General features: G+C 37.3%; 3 protein-coding genes across 5 annotated transcripts in view; 1 reads left to right on the forward strand and 2 right to left on the reverse strand.

Moving 5' to 3' along the window:
* USP45 (ubiquitin specific peptidase 45) overlaps nt 1-8,307 on the reverse strand; it is a 61,788-nt gene extending 53,481 nt beyond the window's left edge. For 2 of the 3 annotated variants that reach the window (XM_072408687.1, XM_072408685.1), the window contains exons 1-4: nt 7,910-8,304; nt 4,521-4,629; nt 2,936-3,105; nt 330-433 (exon numbers count right to left, since the gene is read on the reverse strand). In XM_072408687.1, the coding sequence (XP_072264788.1) occupies nt 330-433; nt 2,936-3,105; nt 4,521-4,623 (377 nt within the window). In that variant the 5' untranslated portion in view covers nt 4,624-4,629; nt 7,910-8,304. Of the gene's footprint in view, nt 1-329; nt 434-2,935; nt 3,106-4,520; nt 4,630-7,909 lie in introns of all 3 variants that reach the window. The other variant, XM_072408688.1, reaches the window with a different exon arrangement.
* A 3-nt stretch (nt 8,308-8,310) lies between these two features.
* LOC140328818 (rhodanese domain-containing protein CG4456-like) lies at nt 8,311-16,050 on the forward strand. The gene is made up of 4 exons (XM_072408690.1): nt 8,311-8,511; nt 11,384-11,557; nt 12,726-12,885; nt 15,605-16,050. The coding sequence occupies exons 1-4, from the start codon at nt 8,403-8,405 to the stop codon at nt 15,669-15,671; spliced, it is 510 nt and encodes a 169-aa protein (XP_072264791.1). The 5' UTR covers nt 8,311-8,402; the 3' UTR covers nt 15,672-16,050.
* Nucleotides 16,051-17,760: 1,710 nt separating this feature from the next.
* The window catches only part of CCNC (cyclin C), an 11,612-nt gene continuing 4,733 nt past the window's right edge, over nt 17,761-24,639 (reverse strand). Inside the window, exons 4-11 of the mRNA XM_072408689.1 lie at nt 24,359-24,428; nt 23,707-23,758; nt 23,010-23,065; nt 22,179-22,214; nt 21,075-21,166; nt 18,604-18,671; nt 18,108-18,187; nt 17,761-17,898 (exon numbers count right to left, since the gene is read on the reverse strand). Coding sequence (XP_072264790.1) covers nt 17,776-17,898; nt 18,108-18,187; nt 18,604-18,671; nt 21,075-21,166; nt 22,179-22,214; nt 23,010-23,065; nt 23,707-23,758; nt 24,359-24,428 — 577 coding nt within the window. The 3' untranslated portion in view covers nt 17,761-17,775. The remainder of the gene's footprint in view (nt 17,899-18,107; nt 18,188-18,603; nt 18,672-21,074; nt 21,167-22,178; nt 22,215-23,009; nt 23,066-23,706; nt 23,759-24,358; nt 24,429-24,639) is intronic.

A 24,639-nucleotide genomic window follows, 5' to 3' on the forward strand; every position in this document is an offset into this window, starting at 1 on the left:
TATATATATATTATACATGCTTCTGTACAGTTTTTTTACTATTTATTTGTTTTATACTGGTTCCTATTGTGCCTCCTCCTGAGCCACAATTATCTTCCCCTCAGACTATGATTAGCTTAGTTCCCACTCTAACAAATCAACCAGTGATTAGGAAATTTCTGATTTATTTAATATATGATAACTAAACATTGTTTGTTGAGGTAGAATTTGGTTGTTCATTGATTGCAATGTCCTACAACCAGCAACTAATTACTATACATATGCAAGGGTTTGAAGTAGACAACTAGACACTATCAGTGTAATACAAGTAACATGAAATCAATACTTACCAAATGACCCATGTACTAAGGTTGACCACAATGCAGTGCTGTTCAGGATCCGATGTTTGAAAATGTTTTAAGGAGTGCTGGCATTCCGAGTTTGCACCACAGCCCTAAATACACACAAAATCAATGAAGAGCATTAATATTGTATCAAATTTACAAAAGTACAGAAAGATATAGAGAACAAAATGTACATTTCTCCAAAATCATTACAGAGATATTTTTGTTACCTTGAACCAAGGACAACTAGTCAAGTAAAGATTGTGCGCTGTACCAATTGACATTTAACCAGCCATCAAAATAAGAAATTACAAATCGAAATATATATTACAATAGCACAAAATAGAAAGCAAAATGGGAAAGGTGGGAAAAATATTTTAAGGTAAATGTTACCAGGATACAAGGGGTTTGTTAATAAAGCAGTGAATCTGATATTCAGCCTAAATTCTCTGTTGGAGAATCATTCGCTGCCATTGAAAGCATGTGAACCAGGAAGATTCCCCACCAAAGAATGTGTGCTGAATGTCATATTCACAGCTTTATAATTTGGACTCCTAAATGTAGGCTTACTGGAAGTACACCATAGTTTGCCTACAGGAAATAATTATTCTTGACAGAATTGTGGTATCATAACATTGCTGCATGCCAATATAGAAATCCCACAACCAAGTGGGCCAAGGAGATCATAATGTGCAACCTTTATATATAGTCTATAGGCAAATCATACTTGAAGGCAGTGTGGTATCATAACATTGCTACATGCCATTGCGCAAAACTCACACCCAAGTATAAGGTCACAATATACAGTCTTTAACACTATGGAGGTCTACAAATCCCAAATCCAAATGAGAAGAAAAAGTCATCCTGTGTTCCATCTTACACAGGCTCCACTACATTCAGATGAAGAGGTTTTAAGAAGCAACCTTACAGAGCCCACACCATAGTAAATATAAAAAATTATATTATTCAGCCTTACAATGCCTACACATTAGTGCCATGAAGAGGTCACATTTTACCAGCCTTTAGTCATATGCATTACAGGTAATTGGAACTGCAATCTTTCGCTTTTCTTTTACACTTTTAAACAAACTTTATAACAAAAACAAAATAAATGTGAGGGTCGAAACATCATACACTGGACAAATGGTAGATCACACAACAACAGTAATGTAACAGAATATAAGTCCCCCAAAGACTGTAGGTAGGCCAAACAGTATAACACCTGTAACATGTAAAACAGAAGAAAGAATAGCAACCATATCATTTTTCATCACCGTACAGATATGCCCTCAGATATGTGTGATAAGATAAGATAATGTATAGAATCATTTTGTTAATCCAGTTTATGATATACAGATAAAGCTTACTGTGAAAGACAATCCTATTCTAATTTTAGTAGATCACAGAAAAAGGTCTCTTTTTCCAGTGTTTTCTCACTTGGCCTTTTGGACTGAAATTGCTGCACCAAAAAATCCTGATTCATCAACACTTAAAATGCCAAGACATGCAATATGCCTTATAGTAAAAGGCTGGTAACCCAACCAGGTGTGTATTGTGCAGATTGCCTCTATAGTGGGCAAAACCCTGCTTACAGCACTGCTGGACCAAAACAACACTAATCAAATCACTTATAAAGATTCAAACTCTTTGTTTGGCTCTATAAAAAGCAGACAGTGGACACCCCACATGGTAACAACCAAACAGGACACCAATTCATTACCACACAAGTATTACATTATAACATGAAAGATGCCTTTATGTTTCTCAACCACATAGAACAGTTGCATTGCAGGGAAAAGTGTTAACACAAAGCATTTTGAACTCCCTACCTCCTTGTACAATTTATTAAGGTACTGCAGTCTTGATAAACATTGATATATTTATTCCCTAGCTAGATAAATATCTATATATGTATACCCTGAAAATTCCCTACTTCACATGTTTTAGTTAAGTATGAATACAAAGCAAGGATAAAAGGAAAACCTAGTTGACTGAGAAATGAATCCACATCTATGCATAGCCTTTAACGAACCAAAGGTCAACAAGTGGTGGTGCCAAATATGATATAAATAGACATGGCAATGATATGGGTAGATTTAATAATGTAAACATCTTATATTTCAAAAAGTGTATGCATCTTCCAAAGAGGATATAAAAAGAACAGCAACCTGTCAACAGGTAAGCAATGTAAAGTAGTCACATATGCAGTAAGTATTTTATACTGTAGATAGTAGATACTACACAGTCGTGACCATATGCATTGTTGTATAATACATAAAGTTGTGCAAACCTGCTTGCTGAAATTAAAATGTAGATAGGAGATAATCATGTTTGCTCTCCTCATAACAATACTTGTAACATGACTTTAATTTACACACATTTTCTGGCCTCTCTATTTTGAACATCATCATCAAAGTTGTTAGGAATTATTGCTCTAGACTCAGTCTTCCCTCTTTGCAGGTGTGAAAACTTTATAAGAAAAAAGACAAACTGGGAAAGTACACTACCCAGTACAATGGAGGACCACCCAGATTTAATATATGAATACTTTAGGTATAGAATCACATTCAAATCCCCTTTTGTACATGAGTGGAAAACATTGTCGTTCCTACCTGATGGCCACATTTAAGGCACAGCCAAACCTCGGATGAGGCTACAGGTTCTCCATCCTTCATCCTCATCTCTTTAACACAGTCCACACATGAAGACCACACATTTTGGGATACTGCCTTTTTGACCTGATTTATATCCACTGCTTGGCTAACATGATGGCACGTAAGCCCTGTGAAACAGAAAATTATAATTTATTCAATTCTTTATTCATTATTTAGCTGTGCAAGCATTTGTAACTTTATTTTTTGCAGGTTAAATGAAATTTCAATTATATAAATAATTTTTTTACATATAACGTCTGAGCTGCACAGGGCTCTGCCCTAACCCAAATTCCAGTTCAACCAATGCCCATTCATTAGTATTCAAGCTTTAATTTAGCCAACTAAGTCAAGCAAACCAGGCATTTGACCCAAGTAAGCAGCTTCCTTAAGAGGGGGTGCCAAAAACATTTCTCATTTCCAATTTCTGGTTGTTGTTTTTTAATTTTTCTTACTCTTACATACAGTTTTTTTTTTGTTTTGTTTTTTTAGACATGAAGGTAAAGTACATTACTTCTAGGCTCCAACAAGGGAAGTTGAAACCCCAACAATAGTTTTAGCAGATGTTTTAACATACCATTCTACATTACACTGTACCAAAAGGGTAAAACGTACATTAAGGATATTCAATTTGTATACCAGTGGAGGACAACCTAGTAAATACAGGGCCTCCGTTCCAGTACCCTAATTTCCAAGCAGGTAGGTTAATGGAAGGAGTGAGGCATCTATAGGATTTGGAGACTGTAGAGGCCATTTGAATACAGTGAGCCCATTGTCATGTATGGGAAACCAGTTTGAGATGATTTCAGCTTTGTGCCACGGCACATTATCGTGCTGGAAGTAGCCAATAGAAGATGGGTACATTTCGGTCATAAAGGTGTCAGACATTCTTAGCAACTATACTACGAAGGTAGTCTGTAGCATTTAAAAAATAGCAGGACCATAGTGTGCAAAGACAATATCCCCCACAATTACACCACCTCCAGTCTGAAATGTTAAAACAAGGCTGGATAAATCTAAGCTTTTAAGTGTTGACACCAAATTCTGATCCTACCATCTAGAGACTCATCAGACCAAGCAACATTTTTCCAATCTTTTCTTATCCAAATTTGATGATCCTGTGAGAAGTATAGCCTCAGGTGCCTGTTCTTAGCTGGTCTCCTGCACCTGTAGCCCATCTGCTTTCAATGTGATGTGTGTTTAGGGATGTTCTTCTGCAAACCTTGGTTGTCTGACCATCCCCACAGGCTTATGGCATTAGCAAAACTTTTTAGCCCCAAAAACTGCTGCTTGCTGGGTATTTTTCTTTTGTGAACTATTCTCTATAAACTATATTTTAATAATACTTTGACAGGTCTGCCTGGTACCAATGTGCCATACCATGTGATTAGCTGATTAGATATTTGCATTAACAATCAGTTGAACAAATGCAATGTATTAAAATGGCTGCTGAGTATACACAGTATGACTATAAAAAACAAAGCAAAAAGTAATGTATAACAGTAATAAATTACTATAATGTATTATATTATTATCATATTCTTACCAACAATGTCATCTGAAGAATCCTCATCTGGCGGCCGATTTGTCCTTCTACTCCTCCTCACCTTCACAGAACCTGACCAGGACGATGGTTCCTTTACCCTCATTTGCAGCTTGAGAGCAGAGAAAAACATTTTATTAGATAGTGACATACACTATATTTTCATAGCTGATAAACAATAAAAACAACACTTTCATATTAGCTGTGTTACTGATATGCCTGTAACTAAACAACAACCACTTATTCTTGCAGACTACATAGCATCTACTGAAAGGTAAGCGATTCTCAGCTACAGTAACTATTGGAGAGACCATAGACCTGCTCCAAAATGATGGTGGGCTTAGTCTTATCTATACTAACCCTGTATCTTGCAACCCCTCTGCCAGAATGTGCCCAACCCTTACCCATATGAACATTGTTAAACACAGGGTTAGGCAACAACCTATTGTCTTATTTACATGTACAAAATCTAACTTGAATATGTATTACTAAGTAATTACAAATATATTAGAAGATTTAGCCAAAAAGAAGAGCAATGGTCTCCTTTTCAATTGAGAGGTTTATGCAGTGCTGACTGGCAATAAGCACCTGTCAGATAGAAGTTGGAAATGCACAAGCTACCATATAAATTAGGTGTACAACTAAGAGCTGCCGGAGAGATGACAGTCAGACAACAGCACAAAAAGTCATCAGGTTTAGCTGGATTCTGGTAGAAGTAAGAATCACATAGTGCACATGGCACGGTTTTAGTGCTTGGCACGTTCTACCTGGCAAAACTTCAGTACTCTTTTGGCATATGTCACATGGCAATATGCTGATTCATGCGATACAAAATACCGCAACAGTGGAGTTTTTTATAGTTGCTAAAACTTTTTTTTCTATTTACCCATATAATAGAAGCATTAAATATTGTACAGCATTAGGTTCTCATCTTCTAGAGAAGGAAGTAGATATTTGATGAATAACTACTTCATTTCTAGCACAGTACCCTTTACAGCATTAGAAATTTACAAAACAATTCAACCATCTGTTAAATTTCAAAGTAGATTTGTAAATTTTGCAGAAAACCATACAATTTATCATCATTTACCAGCTAAAAAGTAAGGCTACGCGAACAGTGCAATAATTATCGTTAGAAAACGAACGAATAATGACAGATCAATTATTCACGATTATTTCAAATATAATCCACCAATAATGTACACACACTAGATACGATCGTTTGAACAATGCAGAAAGTGATGTGTACCAGAGAAAGTGTACCGCAGAAACATCCACAATCACCGAACGACAATACACACAATAGATAGCGAACAATCGTCTGCCAATCAGATCTGCCGGGATGGTTGTACATTTCCAGCGACATTCCTCATTCATCGCCGCCGTGCACTTTTTTTTGTTAACGATTATCGGACAATCGGTCGTTAATCGTTTGTTTCCAACGATAATTATTGCATGTGTGTATGTAGCCTAGGACTCGTTTTATTGCACACATCACGGTAAACAACTAGGTTTACCTGTGTGAACACAGCCACTTTAAATTGAAAGGGCAGGATCTTTTTTTTTTTTTTAATCACAACCCAATATACAAAGGAGAGAAATACCTAATGAGTCAGTCAATGCAATATGTTGCATTGTGACCCTACCTGGCTTCCTATATGGCTTGCATGCTCCAACATGGGGATTATCATGTTCAACCCAAGAATCTTGTCAACAAAGGTCAAAAAACGAATCAGAAATTGTCAGGTTGTTTAGTTGCATCGCCTACCAATAAATATATATCTCCTTTTGGTTGATTGACCTTTCAACTAAATGATTGTTTCATTGACACTTTCCTTCTGTAAAATAAAAAAAAACGACTATTAACTGTAGTGGCGCTCACATTGTAAAAGCAGTTCTCTTAGAAAGTCTCAACTTTTGTTTTTGCAGAGGATGTGCAGGTATTATGTCCACAAAGCAGGATGCCAGCATATTTTTAGTGAGGATTAGTGCCATAACAAGTTATAGAAAGCCCTAAGGATATAATATCAGCACACTTTTGTTTTTTGTTGTTCCAGAGACCTCATACAAACAGAAATCTTTATTTGAAGAAAAGATTTGTGTAAGATTCTCTAATTGCATGCAGTATTATTATGTAATATGGTTTTGCACTGTATAATACGCACATTACCACAATGCAATAGTGTGAAAGCAGCCAAAAAACATCCAAAGAATTGCAACTTCCATATTCCTTTCCCCACAGGTAAACAACCCTTAGTGAAGAAAAGTCTGATGTCAGGCAGATTTATTTTCAGTACAAGACATGTTATTTTGTTTTATATATATATATATATATATATATATAATATATAATATATATATTTTTGTTAGGTATACGGCCCTGGCCTTTTGCCAACATATGTAACATGTCAAAAATGATGTTGGGTGTCAGAATATTGTAACTCAATGGCCAAGCAAGAAGGCTGTCAGACCGGTAAGATTTACAGAGGTGTATGGCAATGCCAGTGAGAGAGTTTACAATGGGAACAACAGGAGGAAAGTGCAGCTATGCGAATCAACAGCATAATGAACATTATGTTATCAGACTTTCTCAGGTATTTTACCATGAGGGAACACTTGAAAGAATGTTTAGGTCCTAAGGAATCCTAACAATAATATTATCCATAGCTCACAGTACAGCGGGAAGAATTAATGTAACACCGATGGCCTGTAGGAAGAATATCACCCTACAGAAAAATCTCAATGGTAACTGGTAGGGTGAGGGGTAGACATAAGGTGCAAAGTGTGCACCTGAACAAGGGCCCCAGACCCTCCCCAGCCAACAAGGGCCCCAAGTCAGTTTTACACTGTTGGCTATGTCTGCCACTGCCTAGGGTTACAGAAACACTGATACTGCAGAAAGTTCTACAAACAGGCACCAATGGACAGAGGTCCTGTATATCCCAGCATGCAACTCTTCAGAGGAATGCCAGTGCAAGCATCCTAACATGGGAAATCATACAGACATTCTACATTCTGAAGATGCTGGATGATTTGTTCTCATCTTTCTTCCCTTATTACTCCTCGGACACTAAAATGTGCAGAAAATGTGCTGAAAATAAACTTCCTTCACCTATGTCAGTAAGAGGACAGACAGGTAACTGGGGTTTTATAGGGACAACAATGGCAGCCCTTCCTGTACACTACATCACGACACAGCCTTCTACCCCCAGCAGCTAATATTGTAAAGGATCCCTGCTATACATACAAGGGAAGAATTGGGAGTGTGCAATGTAAACCTGCTGATACACGGTCCTCATACTGAAAGAAGTGTGGCCAGGCTGCAGAAATACCCCTGCTATCCTGGCTGGGACTTGTGGTGCACTGTGACCCCAGTAGCACACGTTACTCACCAGCAGGACGGCGGCTGTGCCCTGTCACTCACCTCCCCACGTGTCACTCCCGGGAAAGTGACTGCTACTGCGGCAACACAACACAACTACGGAGGCCGGCGGGTCCTAAACTCATGTGAGTGCAGCCTCCTGTCACTCCCACACACAGCTCATGTACAGGCTGAGCCTGCTGTGTGCAGCGCTACCTCTGCTGTGTACAGTCTTACCTCTGCTGTGTACAGTCTTACCTCTGCTGTGTACACTGTTACTTCTGGTCTGTGTTGTGTACACTGTTACCCCCGCTGTGTACAGTGTTACCCCTGCTGAGTGATTTACATGAGGAGGTGTCCCCAGAATATTGTGTGTGAGAGGTGTGTCCCGTGTCACAGAATGGACGGAGGAATTCCTCACACGTCTCTCCTCCCACCACACACACCGAGGAGTGTTTGTTGTGTAAATTTCCGGCTGTATTTTCTCCTTGGTGTGTGGGGGAGAGGTTCTCGTTACAGGCAGCATGTCGGTGTGGTTAGGCCGCTTGTGTGTATGCCTGAGGGCGGTAAGTGGCCATCATGTCGGTCATGTTGGAGGAATGAGCAGGATCCGAGCTGCAGGAGCTTACCATGGTGAGAGGGAAGTGTGTGTACTGTGTGTCATCTCTCCCCTGTACAAGGTCACACATACTCCAATCATTGTATGTGACTCCTGTGTGTGACACATCTATGGGTTGTTGTATTCTTATCCTGACATATGAATCATTATATTCTTATCCTGACATATAATCATTATATTATATTCATTTCCTGCCCTCCTCTGTATGGCCTGCTCTCCATCAGCTTGCAGAAAGCTCCATGGTGCCTTGTCAGGAAATGACCAGGTATCCCCATAGGAGGTTTCTGGTGACATCATTCCTGTTGTCTTTCTAGGGGCCCATTCACACCAGCCTGGTCTGATATCATACAGCGTGCCTGTGCTTTGCAATAGCGTGGCCAGCTTATTGGAATAACTTATACAAGAATAGATAAAGGAAAGCGGCGTTTTCTGGCGTGCAAATTAATTGATATTCCAAATTGGTATGGTACATAAACGCCAAGACATAACATGCAATAAATTGATATTGTAGTGCAAATAGATATGGGAATAAGGCTAGGATATAAACAATTTTTGATATACAGATAGAGCCATGAATGTAATTAATACAATCTCATATTCGGGGATCACATAAAAAGTACCCTCGTCTCCATCCCTACGTGAAGGCCGATTGGATTCTTAGAGTCTTTTCATTTTAGTAATTAATCACTTGGTCATATAGGTTGTGAGAGAAGCAATATTTTTTGAATACAGATAGTACCCGAGTTAAGGACATCTGCACATACGGACGACTCCTAGATACAAATGGGGCTTCCCTGCTTACTGGTGTGCAGGATGGAGGCTTGAAGGGGGGAGGGGCAGTTTTCATGACTTGATGAATAAATCTTTTGCTAAACACAGCTGAGGTTGTGGGTGATCCTATGAGCTGAGCTGATCTGTAACATCTTGTAACTCTTTAATGACCAAGACAAACTCTGCAGTTGTTTCTTTTTGCATATCAAAGCACAGCTTGCTCCAGAAGGTAATGAATGTCTAGGCTTCATAAAGTTTTTTTATTTTTTTTGCTTTGTTTGTGATTACCTCGCAGTGAGGATTTTTTTACAGTAACTGACACCAAGCTGCCTAATATTATGTTGAGACAAACATCTGTCCTAATTGCATTAATTAAAATAATGTAACTGTTCTGACTTACATACAATTCAACTTAAGAACAAACCTACAGTCCCTATCTCGTATGTACCCCGGGACTACCTACCTGTATAAGGTTATGTCTCGGGGTTCATAGACTTTTGGAGCTGCTATAATTTTTCAAGGGGAATGGTAAGGAGATGAAAAGAAGTATTATCCTGATTTTGTTATAGTGTCGGTGTTTCTGAGAGTAGAAATGGCCATGCATCCTGCTAGCTTCTCTCTACAAGCTGTCAGAAGCTAGCAGGATCTCAGGCCATTTCTACCCCCAGAAATGGCTCATTGGAACATAAGTGCATGCCTTTTGTTTTCCTAGGAAATTACCAACGCTTATGATTATTTCAGTGTTGTCACTGGACCCAATTTGCAGGGCGGCCCCCCTCCAGTTTCCCTATTCCTCCTGGGGGAGGCTGGTACACAGTCATCAGTTCAGGCTTCCTACTCTTACAGCTCTTCTCAGGTGATCAGACAACACAATACAATACAATACAATACAATGCAACACAATGTTTCTTTTTCTAATTCCCTGATGTCTGCTGGCAGGACTAACAAGTTGCAGCCCCCACTGACAGTTTGTTACAAATTAGATCATTAAATGTTTGTTGTGCACAGCAGAGCCTTGGTGTACCAGGATGTAGGATTGCTGTATGAGATCCCACCTGCTGCCATCTTACCAGCTACCTGGCACTTGCACTGCAGCGCTTGTTTTTGAAGAAGCAGCATTTACAGATTTACAGTGGCCATTTACTGCCATTTTGGGTTTATCCATAATGGCCCCAGAAGTAACAAAGCTTCTCATATATGATGGGTTATAACAAAATTGTAAATACAAGGATTGTTGCAGTGGAGGACTGGACAGCTGACAGTAAACAGTCTCCAAAATAAAAAAGGCAATGGCATAATGATATCTTCTATTATGCTTTTTGGTTCCAGCTATAAGCTAGCTTCATGTAATTGATATGTGCAGTGTTTAATTATAAGTACACGTGCACACACAGTTTTGTATCAGCCATTCTGCAAAGTCCCAATTACTTTTTGATTCTTCCAAAATCTATCTATTGTGATTTCCTGTGGTGGCAACAATGCTGCACAGTTATTGAATTCAGAGCAGAGTTGTCACCATCATGTAGACTATGCCTGCGTGTAATACATTGGGATGAAAAAAAACATCACAGGGAGCCCCAGTGTGATTTGCAATGTCATGGGGCGTTTGAGACACAAATGAAGGAGAATCGTCAGATTGTTTACTTTATACGGCTTGTGTATCACACTGTACACACCATAGTATTATAGTGGCCTGATTATGAAGACAATCTCTCCCTTCATCCACATTGTTTGTGAAGAACTGGGAAAGAGCAAAATAATAAACTCGCATTGTTTGTGAAGAACTGGGAAAGAGCAAAATAATAAACTCGCATTGTTTGTGAAGAACTGGGAAAGAGCAAAATATTAAACTCACATTTGCACTGTATATGTTACATGTTGTTGCTGGATACTGTAAAAGTTTTTCCCATAGCACCACAGGGTCACTAAACAGAGCTCAGTGCAGATGAGATAAGTATCTCAGTAAGATATCTCATCTAGAAATAAAACATGCTCCACAGCTTTTCCTTCCTTTCCTAAACTTGTCTTTATATCATTCCAGATTTTTGTATTATTCTGTGTTCTACATAAAAAGTCCTATTGTATAATATACCATTTCCATTGAATTCCTTGCAGCATTAAGCCCAAGATGGAATGTATTTCGCCATTTATCTGTTAGTCCCGGCTTGGTTATTAACTACGAGCAGCTAAAAGACTTGTTGAAGAATGATAACGTTGTTCATATTGACGTTCGGGAACCATGGGAAGTAAAAGAATATGGCATTATTAAGGGATCAATCAATATTCCATGTAAGTAATATGTATATTAAATAAGCGTGTTTACTTCCCATGTTGAACCTAAATATAAGCATGGCTCATTCATTTTTCTGCTACAATCACAAATCACAATTGGTAATACATTGGATAGAGAGGAGCCAGTGTGGATCATTTGAAAAGGGCAGTTTCTGAGACATGGGACATGAAACCTGAGACATGGACTTTGTACCGGTAGTAGGGCTTTGCCAGCAATGACTGGGATAGGGGACCCAAAATAAATGTTCAATAGTGGGGCTTGGTCAGTAAAGACCTGGGATATGGGAAGTCACAATTGATGTTCTAGTAGTTTTTTTCAGACAGGAAACCCACCATACACATTTTAGTAATGAGGCTTGGCCATCGAAGACCTGGAATATGGGGTTTACCATGTGTTTTTAGTAGTGAACCATTAAGGTTCATAATGAGTTAAAAAGCCCCTGTCATTATCCAGCAAATAGAGACCTGTTGTGTATTTCAATATTAGGACAGCAGTCCAGACTTATTAATATCAGGGCTACACATAATACTAAGAGACAGTAATATTACAGAACACCGTCAGAGAATGTAGAAATGCAACAGGAGATGAATACTGACTGCAGTAATGCTACCGATGATAGTCAGAGACTGCTAGATATCACTACTAAATGTTGCATATTTGTGCTCCCCAAAGCCCCCTTTAAAAATAACGATCCACATTGGTATTCCTCTCAGCATATTCCATTATAACTTTATAACATTATAAACTTGAGTGGAAAAAAAACATAAAAAAGAGGAAATGGATGAAGAGAATTAAATATTCCCACCCATTTAACTACAAGAACCTTGACTAAAGGATAGATGCTCTTAACCAGCCTGGGTTAGCACCTAGACAAAGGGAGCAAAACAAAGACTACTACAAGGACCACACATTAAACGCCAGTATGGGTCACAGGGTGGGCACTGGGTTTTTTAGCCTTACCCTCTCAAAAATTTCAAAACTATTAACTTTTATTTTTTCTACTTTATATACTTGAATCTTTACATATATATTGCATGATTCAAAAGTTTTCATTTTTTGTATATGATTGAAGTATCATCCTTGTATTTATGTATGTAAAAATTGTAATATTGTCCTAAAAATACTTTTTTATTATTTCTAATTTCTTCATGTTTTGTTATTTAGTGGGAGATCTACAAGCTGCTCTACAACTGAGCCCAAAGGAATTTGAAGCAAAATATCATAAAAAGCTTCCAGAAAAATCCAACATGGTTGTGCTCTCTTGTCTGGCAGGGATTCGAAGTGCTAAAGCTTTAGATGTAGCAACATCCTTGGGTTACAATAGGTAAGCGGATCAATGGTCTGTGTTTTTAAAAACTTGAATTGGAACTCTAGGTTCAGTAGTCTGCAAGTAAACCTGTTGCCAGATAATGCATATTGAAGTATTTATACATTCTGGACAAGCAGTCCATATATATATATATACTCTATAATACTCTATAATACATGCCTCAGTTCATATGTGTACCTAGACGCATTTTTAATCATTTCAACATTGGCAATGTGTTTTTCTATAAGCAGATCCTGACAGGCTTCCAGCCTTCTAATGTAAATACCAAGCAGGTGTTTTTTAGGCTGCTAAACACTAAAACAATACTTTACAGTGCTTGTTGTGATCTTTGTGGATTTTTTTAGAATGAAAAACTTTTAGGTAGAATTTCAGATGTATGCAAATACTATTGGTCCTGTCTTTTTTCTATGGTGGTAAACTGGTCTACTCCTATTTGAAATACTGGATGAATTTGGAGCATACCTGATCCCACACTCCATTGCAGGTGGCTCCATGGCTTAAACAAGGCAACCTTGACCTGGTACTCCTAGAACATCCATCTATTGGTGCTTGACTGCAGATTTCCACTTTGGCAACACACAATTTCCATATTTCCCTTATTACTGGTCGAATAACTCTCTGGCTGTAATAGGTCCGAGGGTTTTTAAGGTCTTGGTGTTGTTAATCTCTCCTTTACTGCCTGTCACTTTTTTTTATGGGGGCTGTTTTTGTGACAGGCAATCTCTTCTAACAGAAACAGAAGGATCTTCTATACCATGGTGGGCCAATCTCAAATTGCATCACTTAATAAACGTTCCCATATTGAAAAGTTAATTCACCTGTCCCCTTTCAAAAACTGTGCACTTCCTCAGCCCAGTTTCAGCATGTGATTTCTTCGATACAAGGTATCCTTTCTGATCCTTCGGATAGTTGTATGGATTGTTTCCGTGTGAAATAGAAGACTTAGGTCCAATTTTCTTTGATCTTGAATGGGAAAATATCAATCATTTGACAGTGAAAAAGTCTTGGTAACGTTCGAGAAATTAATTTTAAACTATACACACAATAGTATAGGGTCCCTCTCTCTCTTCACAAACTTTTCCCCCAGGGAAGTGGTGGTGGAGGGCCCTGGTAATCAGTTCCAGTTTGCCAACTCTTGCCAGTTTGCCAGTTTGCCAACTCTTCTGGACTGAGGTCCTAAATCTGATTCCACGGATTGTCACTAGCACAAATTCTGCTACATCACAACCAGATTCCACTAAAGAAATACAAAAGACCACTTTTATTCCAAACTCCTAATGCAGCCAAATTGTTGGTTACCATATTGTGGAATTTGGCCGTGCGACCCACTGCGCAGGATTGTTTGATGCAGATTGATCAAGTAGCTGAAGTGGAGAAGGTAATCCATTCCTCCCAAGATAGAATGGCACTACATCTGAACTTGGGCTTGCTGTTAACATTTTTGCAAGTCTCCTACATACCTGCAACAATTCTTTTTTCCTGGTTGTAAATGAGGAACTATTTTTCTAAGGAAAATCCTTCCCCCTCCTTTCCTTTCCCTCCCATTCACCTACTATTTCGGTTTTTATTATTCTCGTTTATATTTCTCCAGAAATACTGGCTTTGTTCTTTATACTACATGTTCTCTGTAATAAGTTGTATATTCTACTCATTTCATATTATATCTGTGTAAACCTTTTTCCATTTGTATACAATTTTGTTTTATTGTATCTTGCATCTCTTGTTGTATACATTTTTGCACCCTAATAAAGCTTATTGATGGCATTAATAAAGACAGAGGCACCAGGTATAGAATGTTTTAAACTTTTCCACTGCTTTTTTTTTTGTAAATATGTGTGTTTTATGCCCGCAGTCTAGGCACAGGTACATCATCCATTCTCTGTTTTAAAAATAAATGCAGACTTAGGGCAGAGGGATTTACAATTCTGATTTTTCACTTGTGTTGAATATATATAGTACAAAAATCATACAGGGGGAGAGGACTTTTGAGATGCTAAGATTTCATAGCTGGGCAACCAGTATTTTTAGAAGATGTTCAGAAGTGCCAGTCTTAATATAAAACAGAATCATGTATTTATTTTATATATGTTTCTATATGCATCTAGTTTAGAAAAATTATGTGCTGCAGTGCCTAATCAGTGTATGTGCACTAATGGTTTTCTCTGCAAAGTCCAACAAATAAATACCTGTTAATCCTGCCAGTCCACCAAATGCAGTCTCTTGTGATGGCATGGTAGCAATGTTTAATTTCTCCTAAATTCAGACTAGAGGCAGTTAATGCACGCACTACATGAAAAATGGCGTAGGTGGTTTGGGTATCGGCATAACCACTGCTGGTTTACAAGCCCAAAGCCTATCATACAGCATCGGGCTACACCTAATCCTGCCCACTGGATTGACAACACTATGTTGCTTAAACTGTCCCTGCACTGTAAATTGCAGTACCTGGAGTGGTGAGCTTTTGAGACAGGAATGATGGAGGTTTTTGACTATGTCAAGGAAGATAAAAAACATTTTTGATTACTTTGAGTCTTGTACATTAAAAGGACCTGGATTCCTTTAAATTCCTTGGTTGTACTTAAAAGCAAGGTAAACTTTTTCAAATGTGTTTGTATTATATAATTCAATGCTAGTAAGTAATTAAAAATGTTAAACTTAATTTACCTTTATTAACGTGCTTTGTACACTAATGTGCAATGTCTTTTCTCTTTAGAGTTCATAATTATTCAGGAGGTTTTGAAGACTGGACTAAGCATGAAGCACCAGTGAAACCACTATGAGCCACAGCTAACTATAGCAGCCATTCAGACAATTACTTAGTCACCTTCTACATGCCAGTAATGTCAAGGAGCACTGCATTCCAGCTTAGTTTGGATATGTGTAGCTGCCTGCAATATGATTGTCCATGTCAACATTGGTTTGTGCCTTAGAACCAAAGAGCTTTACTACATTATTGGTTTGTTTATATTTCTTTAGTGCAAAATTTGATTATTCAACATTTATAGTGGGGGATTATGTATATGTTAAGTAGCAATTCCATTTTCTTTTAACTTGTAAAGACAAATTTATTTTTTTTTTTTTTCTCAAAAGTTATTTTTTTTATGATGCTGGTGCTTTTTCCAGCAATTATCAATCAGTAAAAATATATATTTGGAGCAATATGTGAGTGGTTTTCTGTTTTTCATATGAATTTACATATTACAGGACAAAATATTGCAAAGAACCACATCAGCTAAATGCCCCTGTACAATAACAGTGCCTTTCTAATCAATAAAGTAATTAGCCGGGAGGAAAGGGACATTTATGTAAAGCACAGCAACACACAACTATTTCTTGCTAGGGGTGGGGGCTGTATAGGTTGTTGAAAAGATGAATAGTGAATCAAAAGGCACCCGGATGATCTAGATGTGTTTCTTGTAAAAGGACTACCTCCGTCGTATAGTGTTTACATTCCTGCAAGACCAGTCTACATTTAGCATTACAGCCCAAACCCTTGGAATAAGTTGAAAAAATAGCTTATATAAAGGAGCACCACTGCTAGTTTGTTCTGGAGTCCTACCAGCACCTGTCATGATTGTTTACCACTTATGTTGTCAGAGATAGGCAACTCACATCTCCTGGAATGGTTGTGAGGAGGTTACTAATGCTGGAGAAGTCAGATGCATGAAGCAGTTGAGCACTCCCCGTCCCAGGAGGGATTTGGACCAGAGAGCCACATTGTCAGGTAAGCATGTGGCTGGAGAGCACAGATTTTGTCTTCTTGAGCCAGGCAGGAAAGCAGAGACAAAAAAAAAAAAAAGCCATGTAAAGCACTCTGCGACGGTGCCTGCTCATGGTACAGACAAAATGGATCACATTCTTTCAAATCCCTTTAAACCATACCTGTAGACATAGTTACTTAGTAAGTCAGGTTGAAAAAAGACATAAGTCCATCAAGTTCAACCCTTACCTTCAAACCCGCAGTGCAGTCGATCAGTCCAGAGGGTCCTGCGTCGTCCCGGTATCCGTCTTCGGCCAGGCGCTCCAGCCGCCATCTTCTCTTCGGTTCTTCTTACTGCCTCACCTGACCCAGGCGCGAGATCAGGTGACGTAGCTGGGGAAAAAAAAAAACTTGCCGATCTCACTGCACATGCTTAAAAAAAATTAAAAATAAAAGGGTTGTCTACCCTTTTATGTAAAGTGAAAATTCTGAGTTTAGGTACGCTTTAAACTTCTTTTCCTCCAGACGTAAAGAGTGCCCTCTTGTTCTTACATGATCTTAAAGTGAATAATTGGGAAGCGAGATCTCTCATTTGTCCATTTATATATTTATAAAGGGTGATCATATTCCCCCTTATACATTTCTTCTCAAGGGCATTGCATGCTATTATGCATAGACGTCTATCTATTACATGATGTCACAAGTTCTAAAAAAAATAAATAATTGCAGCAATACAGGTAAGTCCCCAAGTTGCATAAAAGATAAGGACTGTAGGTTTGTTCTTAAGTTGAATTTAGATTTAGGTCGTAACAGGTATATTTTTTTAATAAATGCAATTAGGACAGATGTTTTTTCTCAACATATTAGGCAGCATGGTGTCAGTTACTGTATAAAATCCTCACTGTGAGTTCTAAACAAAGCCAAAAAAAAAAAAAGGTTTTATATAACATATACATTCTCTGTTCAATGTGGTTGAGGAGCTGGATAATCTCTTAAAATGCTGGTTGCTGCAGAGTCTGCCAATAATCCAAAACAATCTGGTGCTCCACATGTGTCCACTGGCATTGCACCAAATCCCTCTAAATGCTCCAAAATCAACTAAGTTTAACCACCCAAAATTATTTTAAAGTGATATCTGTAAAAAGGAGAAAGTCCAACTATTTTGCAAACAAAATTAGGTTTACTCACCTGTTAGGTGGAGGCTTTGGTTTGGGCATTTTACCAAGTATAGCAGCCATTTCCTTTCTCTCATCAAAATTCTTCCACTGCTCATACAACTTCAAGATAACTCTGATAATTTCTAAGATCTAACATAACAAACAAACAAAAAAGGAGAAGATTGTAAGAAAGCAACCTATTATGTAAGAAAGCCCCTAATCTTCAGCCTCAGTTATAAGAGAGTGGTGTCTGTAAAGTAAAGCTTTTTTTATCAATCTATATTTTTCATGTTTAGAAAGTTGCTTGATTGAAGAAAAAAAAAAAAAAAAAAAAAAAAAAAAAAAAGATAAATGTGCACCTTTTCCATGTCCACAGAAAGTTCTGCAAACCACTGTCGGGCATCCTTCTGTTGAACAACGCAGGCCACGTGCAAACACGCTGCAAAACATAGAATTACCCAATAATACACAACATACAGACTATTTACAGGGTATACCAGCAATGCAATACTATGAAAAGGATTCATCTGATCACAATAATACTAGAAATTTCCACCTAGCTGTAGTAGTGCTACATTTGCAGTTTTTATTTTTTCATTGTAAAGGGAGTTGAATAAAGCTAAACATTTGTCTATGAAGTTTCTTATGGAAGCCCCAATTCTTGCAAACCACTCATACTATTTCTAGGACAATTAAAAGAACCCTATTCAGCGGACCATAAGGTAATAAACAGCCTGCTGGGGGACCCCACCAGACAACTAAAACAGAAATATATCTGCTACCAGCCTACAAACTCTGACATTACCACACTTTATATTTTAGGAAACAAGCCATATATGTAGCACATCTGCTCACCTAAAGCAATCATAAATGGGGGGTACAGCAGACAAAGATCTGTGCGGTATGTGTCATTGACTATCCTCCTGTATCAAGAAACAGAAACACAGCATGAAATATACTTGTGGTGAAATACATTTTCTCAAGCTGAGTAAAACATTACAATACATTTTTTTTCAGAAAAGATTTGTTTTCAGCTTTTTCTCCATTCTAAAACAAGTGTTTAGTAACAAACAAAAAATAAAGTGATGCTGCGTATATTGTGATTGGGTATCCCGACAAATCCTATTTGACATACAGGTAGTGCCCGGGTTAAGGACATCTGACATACAAACGACTGACTCCTAAATATGAACGGGGCTTCCCTGCTCTCTGTGGCAGCACCAGAGGCTTGAAGGTGGTCGATTTGCATGACTTGAACAAAACTTTTGCTAAACACAGCTAAGGTTGAGGGTGATCTTAGGGGGGTTCTTTTTGCAGTCTCTTGTAAATCTTTATTGACCAAGACAAACTGCAGTTAATTCTTTTTGCATATCAAAGCACTGCTTGCTCCAGAAGTTAATTAATGTCTACGGTCCATAAAGATTTTTTCTTGCTTTGTTTGTGGTTAGCTCACAGTGAGGATTTTATACAGTAACTGACATCCCGCTGCCTAATAATATGTTGAGACAAACATCCGTCCTAACTGGATTTGATAAAATAATGTACCTGTTCCGGCTTACATACAAATTCAACTTAAGAACAAACCTACAGCCCCTATCTCATATTTAACTCGGGGACTACAATTACATTACTTCTCAGTTACACAGCACTAAATCTGGGGTATACTACTGAAGCATATGATAGGTAATCTGCAAAGGGGCTTCCCCTCTGACCCCATAAACTTTCCTTACCGGTGCTCCATATTGATCCTACCTCAGAGCCAGCAAAACTATCCAGAGTTGCTAGTTTTGGTGGAAAATGTTGGAGCACATTGTTGAGTGTATTGGTGGATCAGAGACCTAGACTTTCCAGAGACAATGTTCCTTTCTCCAGCATGGGCATGATGAGAAGCCTATATATTGGCCTTATATAGGAATCTAAACTATTTGGTCTTAAATTATTATATTTGAATGTTGTTTATTTACAAGTGTATACAGAAAAAGAAAGTACGCCCTCTTTCATTACAAAAGTTTTAAGTTTCAGAACATCCTAAAATTGATAAATCATTAATTACTTAGCAGGTTTTAAAATTGCTTAAACCCAATGCCAGGTGTAAAACAATGCACAGCAAAAAGCAGCAACAATAGTTTCTCTAAAATCATTGCTAAAGTCTCTCCTTTTTTGAATTGTGTTAACACACACCTGAATGCTCCATACTAGCACACTGTCAAAATGTGTGTCTTTTTTATATTTGGTCACACTTGTTGATGACCAATTGATCAAGTACATTTGATTAGCAACATCTGACAGATACTGATGCTAATCCTAATCCTAATTGTTATCAAAGTGGTAAGAGGGAACTCAATTTTTCACATTCTTCTTCTGCATTTAGACAGTCTTTGTTAAATAAATAATGATATAGTGTAATATGTCATGAGTTGTTGTTTATCTGAGGCTGCATTTACCTACCTTTAAGACCTGCTAAGGACTATCTGATTTTTTTTGATGTCCTCATACACAAAACCTTAGAACTGAAAGCCGGTGTACTTTCTTTTCTCACTATAAATTTCAATCCTGTTTAGCATTGCTAACTTTGCACAAGTTTGAAGCTGAAGTGTCAGTACCATAGTAAGTCAAGTAAGCTTGACCTAAGATTCCTGATATAAAGTTAGAGGACCTTGCAATGTCTGTAAAAACCTCTGTCATCCTTCAAATCAGAATGTCTGCTCCTGCAGACCAAGAGTTTGCAAAAAGATATGTAAACTTGCTGTTTACATTAACACTAGATTTAAACAACTATTAACACCTTGATGCAGTGGAGCTACCTCTGAAATGCAAGGGTGGCGCTAGGATCTCTGTGACATATTTGTTTGCTTTCTTCCTGCCCAACTTTGTTTTTTTTTTCAGTCAAAGAGCCCTTTCACACCTATGGTATCAAACAGCTGACAGCTGACAGCTCCTATACAAACAGCAAATTGCTGCTGTAAAGTTGGAAGAGACAAACTGCAGTTAAAAAAAAAAAACTGCCATTTATATTTGTCTGAAATGGCCCTCATTCTCCAAAAGGCAAAACAATGATATATCCAGCAATACGGTAACATTTGCAGTATTGGAAACACAAACACATAGTTCTAACCAGAGGGGTTGAGAAGAAATATAAAACCTATTAGTAATTAGCGAAGTTGACTCTATTTTGGTAGCATCTAGTAAAACATGAAAAATTCAAATGTGAATGGCACTGCCCCTTAAGGATACACGTGCAATGAAAAAAAAAGTCCTTCTCACAAAGAACAGAGATCAGTGTGATTTGATGATGTACACGGGTTACATGGATGTACATTGATTACCATGCTAGAGGAAGCAGCATGTCTTCTTGTCCCATATCTTGTACATACTGTAACAATGGTCTATATGGATGATATACTATCAAACAACAGTCCTGAAAACAAACAGAAATAAAATAACAGAATCAGTTAAAATACTTTTCCTCTATTTTTTTTAAATATGTTACTAACTAAACCTATAACTATGTCATGTAAATGCTGTTTCAAAATGAAAGTCCAACTAGTAGATTAGTTTTAAAAAAAGCTCATTATAACTAATGTATGTCCAAGCATATAAAGCATGCTATGTACTGTACTGGTATTTAACTCTCAGTCCTATCAATGGAAACACTCATGAGAGATTAATTTTTTTTAAATACTGTGACATGCTAGGTCACATCTTTCTTATGCTTCTGTGACTATGCATAAGAAATACTCCATAGACATTTACTGGTTTGGCACTTTGCAGGACCCAACTAATTTAAGGGAGAGTAAGACTATGTACATGATGATTTCGTGATTTCCGAATCCTTTTCTAATGACAAAAGACTGAAAGATGCATTAGTAAGCACTGTACATACAGTGCCGTTCTGCTCTGTGAAGAGGGGAGGGAGAAGAAGGTGCGACCGGCACCCTGCTGCGCTCTTTCCCATTCACTTGTATTATGATCGTTCGCTGTTCGTGGATCCATCAGAACAGATCCATGAAAAACGTCAGACACTCCCGTCCGATACCAGCCCTGAAGCGATAATCAAACGAGAATCATCTGATATGTGTATGTAGCCTAAGTATTTGTCAGGTTAGAGATCAGAAGGACAGAGTTAAATCTCATCATCAGACCCATGTGTACCCAAACCAAACACACCTTCAGCTTTTAATAGAATTTAAAAAAATTACTTTCCTGCTGTTTATGCTATAGCAAATATTATTAAATACTATAGGAGCTGGAACTACCAAGAATGACTCAAACTCAAAAGATACTAAGAATGATCACACACAGAACACAAAATATTTTCATAAGTGACAAAGGATGAAAAAGAGATTACAATTCCGAAAAAAATAAAAACAAGAAAAAGCAACTGGCATAGTAAGTTAAAATATGTAAGGTTACTAAACTGTATTACTTACCATTAATTCTAATAGATAGAATTCACATTCCAGTATCTATGAAAAAGACAAAAGCACCACATTAAAAAATGATATATCAATAAGCAAAATATTTATTTTGTTTTTTTCACACATTTCAACACATTTTTGCTAAGTGAAAGGCTACCAGTCTCATTACTTCAGAACTCATAGCGAAAACTCTGAGCTGGTAGGAATGCTCCCATGGTCCTTTAGGGAAGCCCAGAAACCAATCAACAAGCTAGATTGCTTTTACCCGAGAGAAACAATGCAGATCATCTCAGGTGAGTATCTAGCATGTGTACATCACTCCTGCCTCTGGAGACCATCACAAATGGTAGTGACAAAAATCTGATGTCTGTACAAGAATTTAGGTATAGGACTGGGAAGGAGGAGTGTATAAACTAGCTTACTAAAGAAGAGACTATTGTTAATTAGAGATTGTGGCGAGCAGGGCTTGTCCATGTTCATCATTAGGTGCCAAAAAAAGTTTTTGTTATAGTCAGTAAAAGTGATGTGCAATTGTATTTTGAAGTGCCAAAGTAACCATTTACATTCTTTAAAGAAATTTAAAGACAATTTTTGAAAAATACCTGTCTTAAAAATAACTTACCATAACTATACAGAAAGAAAGTGATATTTTTTCCTACAAATACATTCTTCTGTGACCATCCTGGAAAAACGTGTTTATGATTTTACAAATAAATAGTTTATAAAATTCTTTAGGTCTCACTAACAGCCCCATGTTAATAAAATCAGCCTACAACCCTCGAAAACAGTAACAATATTAATTTGACTTATTTCGCAGATTTTTTTTGGGCAGCTTTTACTTACATGGTTCATCCTATAAGGAAACTCCTTAGGGAATGCATAAGAAAACCTGGTTTTTACTGAAAAAAAAATACAAAATTGAAATGAAAAAAAGAAATGAAGAAAAAAGAAATGAAGCAACTACAGTCACCCAACTATATTAGACCGTTAACAAACAAGATCTGCAATCAAAAACAAGTGCTCTCAAACAGATTTTTTTTTTTTTTTATTTTATAGGAAAGAAAATCCATCACTCGGATTGGTAGTTACTACAATGCCAAGCTGGGATTTAACTTGCTGGAAACTATGCAAAAACAGTTACAATCGGAAAGGAACTGTTTATCTTTAGCTATGGCGTATATACAACATTTTTGGTTGTTTGCACAGCAGTCCTAACTGCTTAAAGTGGACCAACACTGAGAGATTTTATAAGCTGCCATTGGTGACCTGGTTCTAATAAATATTAAATACCCGGTTGTTTAGATCATTTTGTCTTTAATAACTTCTAAATCACTGACCCAGAAGAAATAAACAGTTTAAGTGTAAAATGTCACACAACTTGTCACACACTTATCTGCATGCTTTTTTCAGATGTGTGACTACTGACACAAAAAAAGAATGCATTAAGTTTAGATTTTTTTTTTATAGTTTAATTAATTATTTAAATAAATATAAAGATCAGTCTATTTTTGTTCTTGCCAAAACAAAAAAAAATACTTACATACAGAAGTAGCAGCAGATATTAACCTTGTGTTTGATACAACACCAAACTCCTACAAAACAGAATTATTTATTTAAACTCCACAATTTAAAAACTAATTGAAAAGAACATTACATTTACATTATTGCCCAAACCTATAAAATAAGGACACAAGTACAGCAATAGAATAAATCTATTCTAAAAGAATAGAGTTTTACACTATAGTATTTTTATATAATGTTCAACTACAAAAACAGAATCTGAAATCTGAATCTTTCTGCTGGCTGCCTGTAGTTGGTGGGTCTGCTGTCTCTCTCACAGCTATACACAGGCTAGGTGCAGAACAGAAAACATGTCATAACTATATTTACAAGGTAAAAACCTGGTTTGCAAAAGACATTTGGATTTATATTCTATTTAGAATATATTGAAATAACGGTTTTTGAGCTTTGAGTTCAGTTTTAACATAAATCTGTATAAGGTCTTGTTTCTCCAGACTGCTTCTGATTCTGAATACTTTAGATCATCTTTACTGTGCCCAGAAATCGTCAAAACTGGAGCACAGACGACACGGCGTCCATGGTTCATTTCCAGTCTATCTCCTCTAACCTTTCCTTTAGCCACCATGTACCTGATCTAAAGATCAGAACTTTTTTTGCAATTCCTTTCTTACCTCTACTTTGGATGCCAAAAACACACATGTTGGTGCCATTAACACAGGGTCTATACTCTTTAGAGAATACCTAATAAAGAGAGAAAAAAAGTCAAACAAGCAATTTGTGACAAAACTAATATAGTAACCTCTAAGCAAACTGTAAATTGTTCAGTGCAATATGTTTTATTACACTTAAGGTCAATACAATAGGAAACAAATACCCTGTTTCCCCGATGATAAGACACTGTCTTATTTTTTTTTGAAGGCCAAAATATGCTCTAGGGCTTATTTTCAGGGGG

Source organism: Pyxicephalus adspersus, chromosome 4, assembly GCF_032062135.1.
Source record: "Pyxicephalus adspersus chromosome 4, UCB_Pads_2.0, whole genome shotgun sequence".
NCBI classification, from domain to species: domain Eukaryota; kingdom Metazoa; phylum Chordata; class Amphibia; order Anura; family Pyxicephalidae; genus Pyxicephalus; species Pyxicephalus adspersus.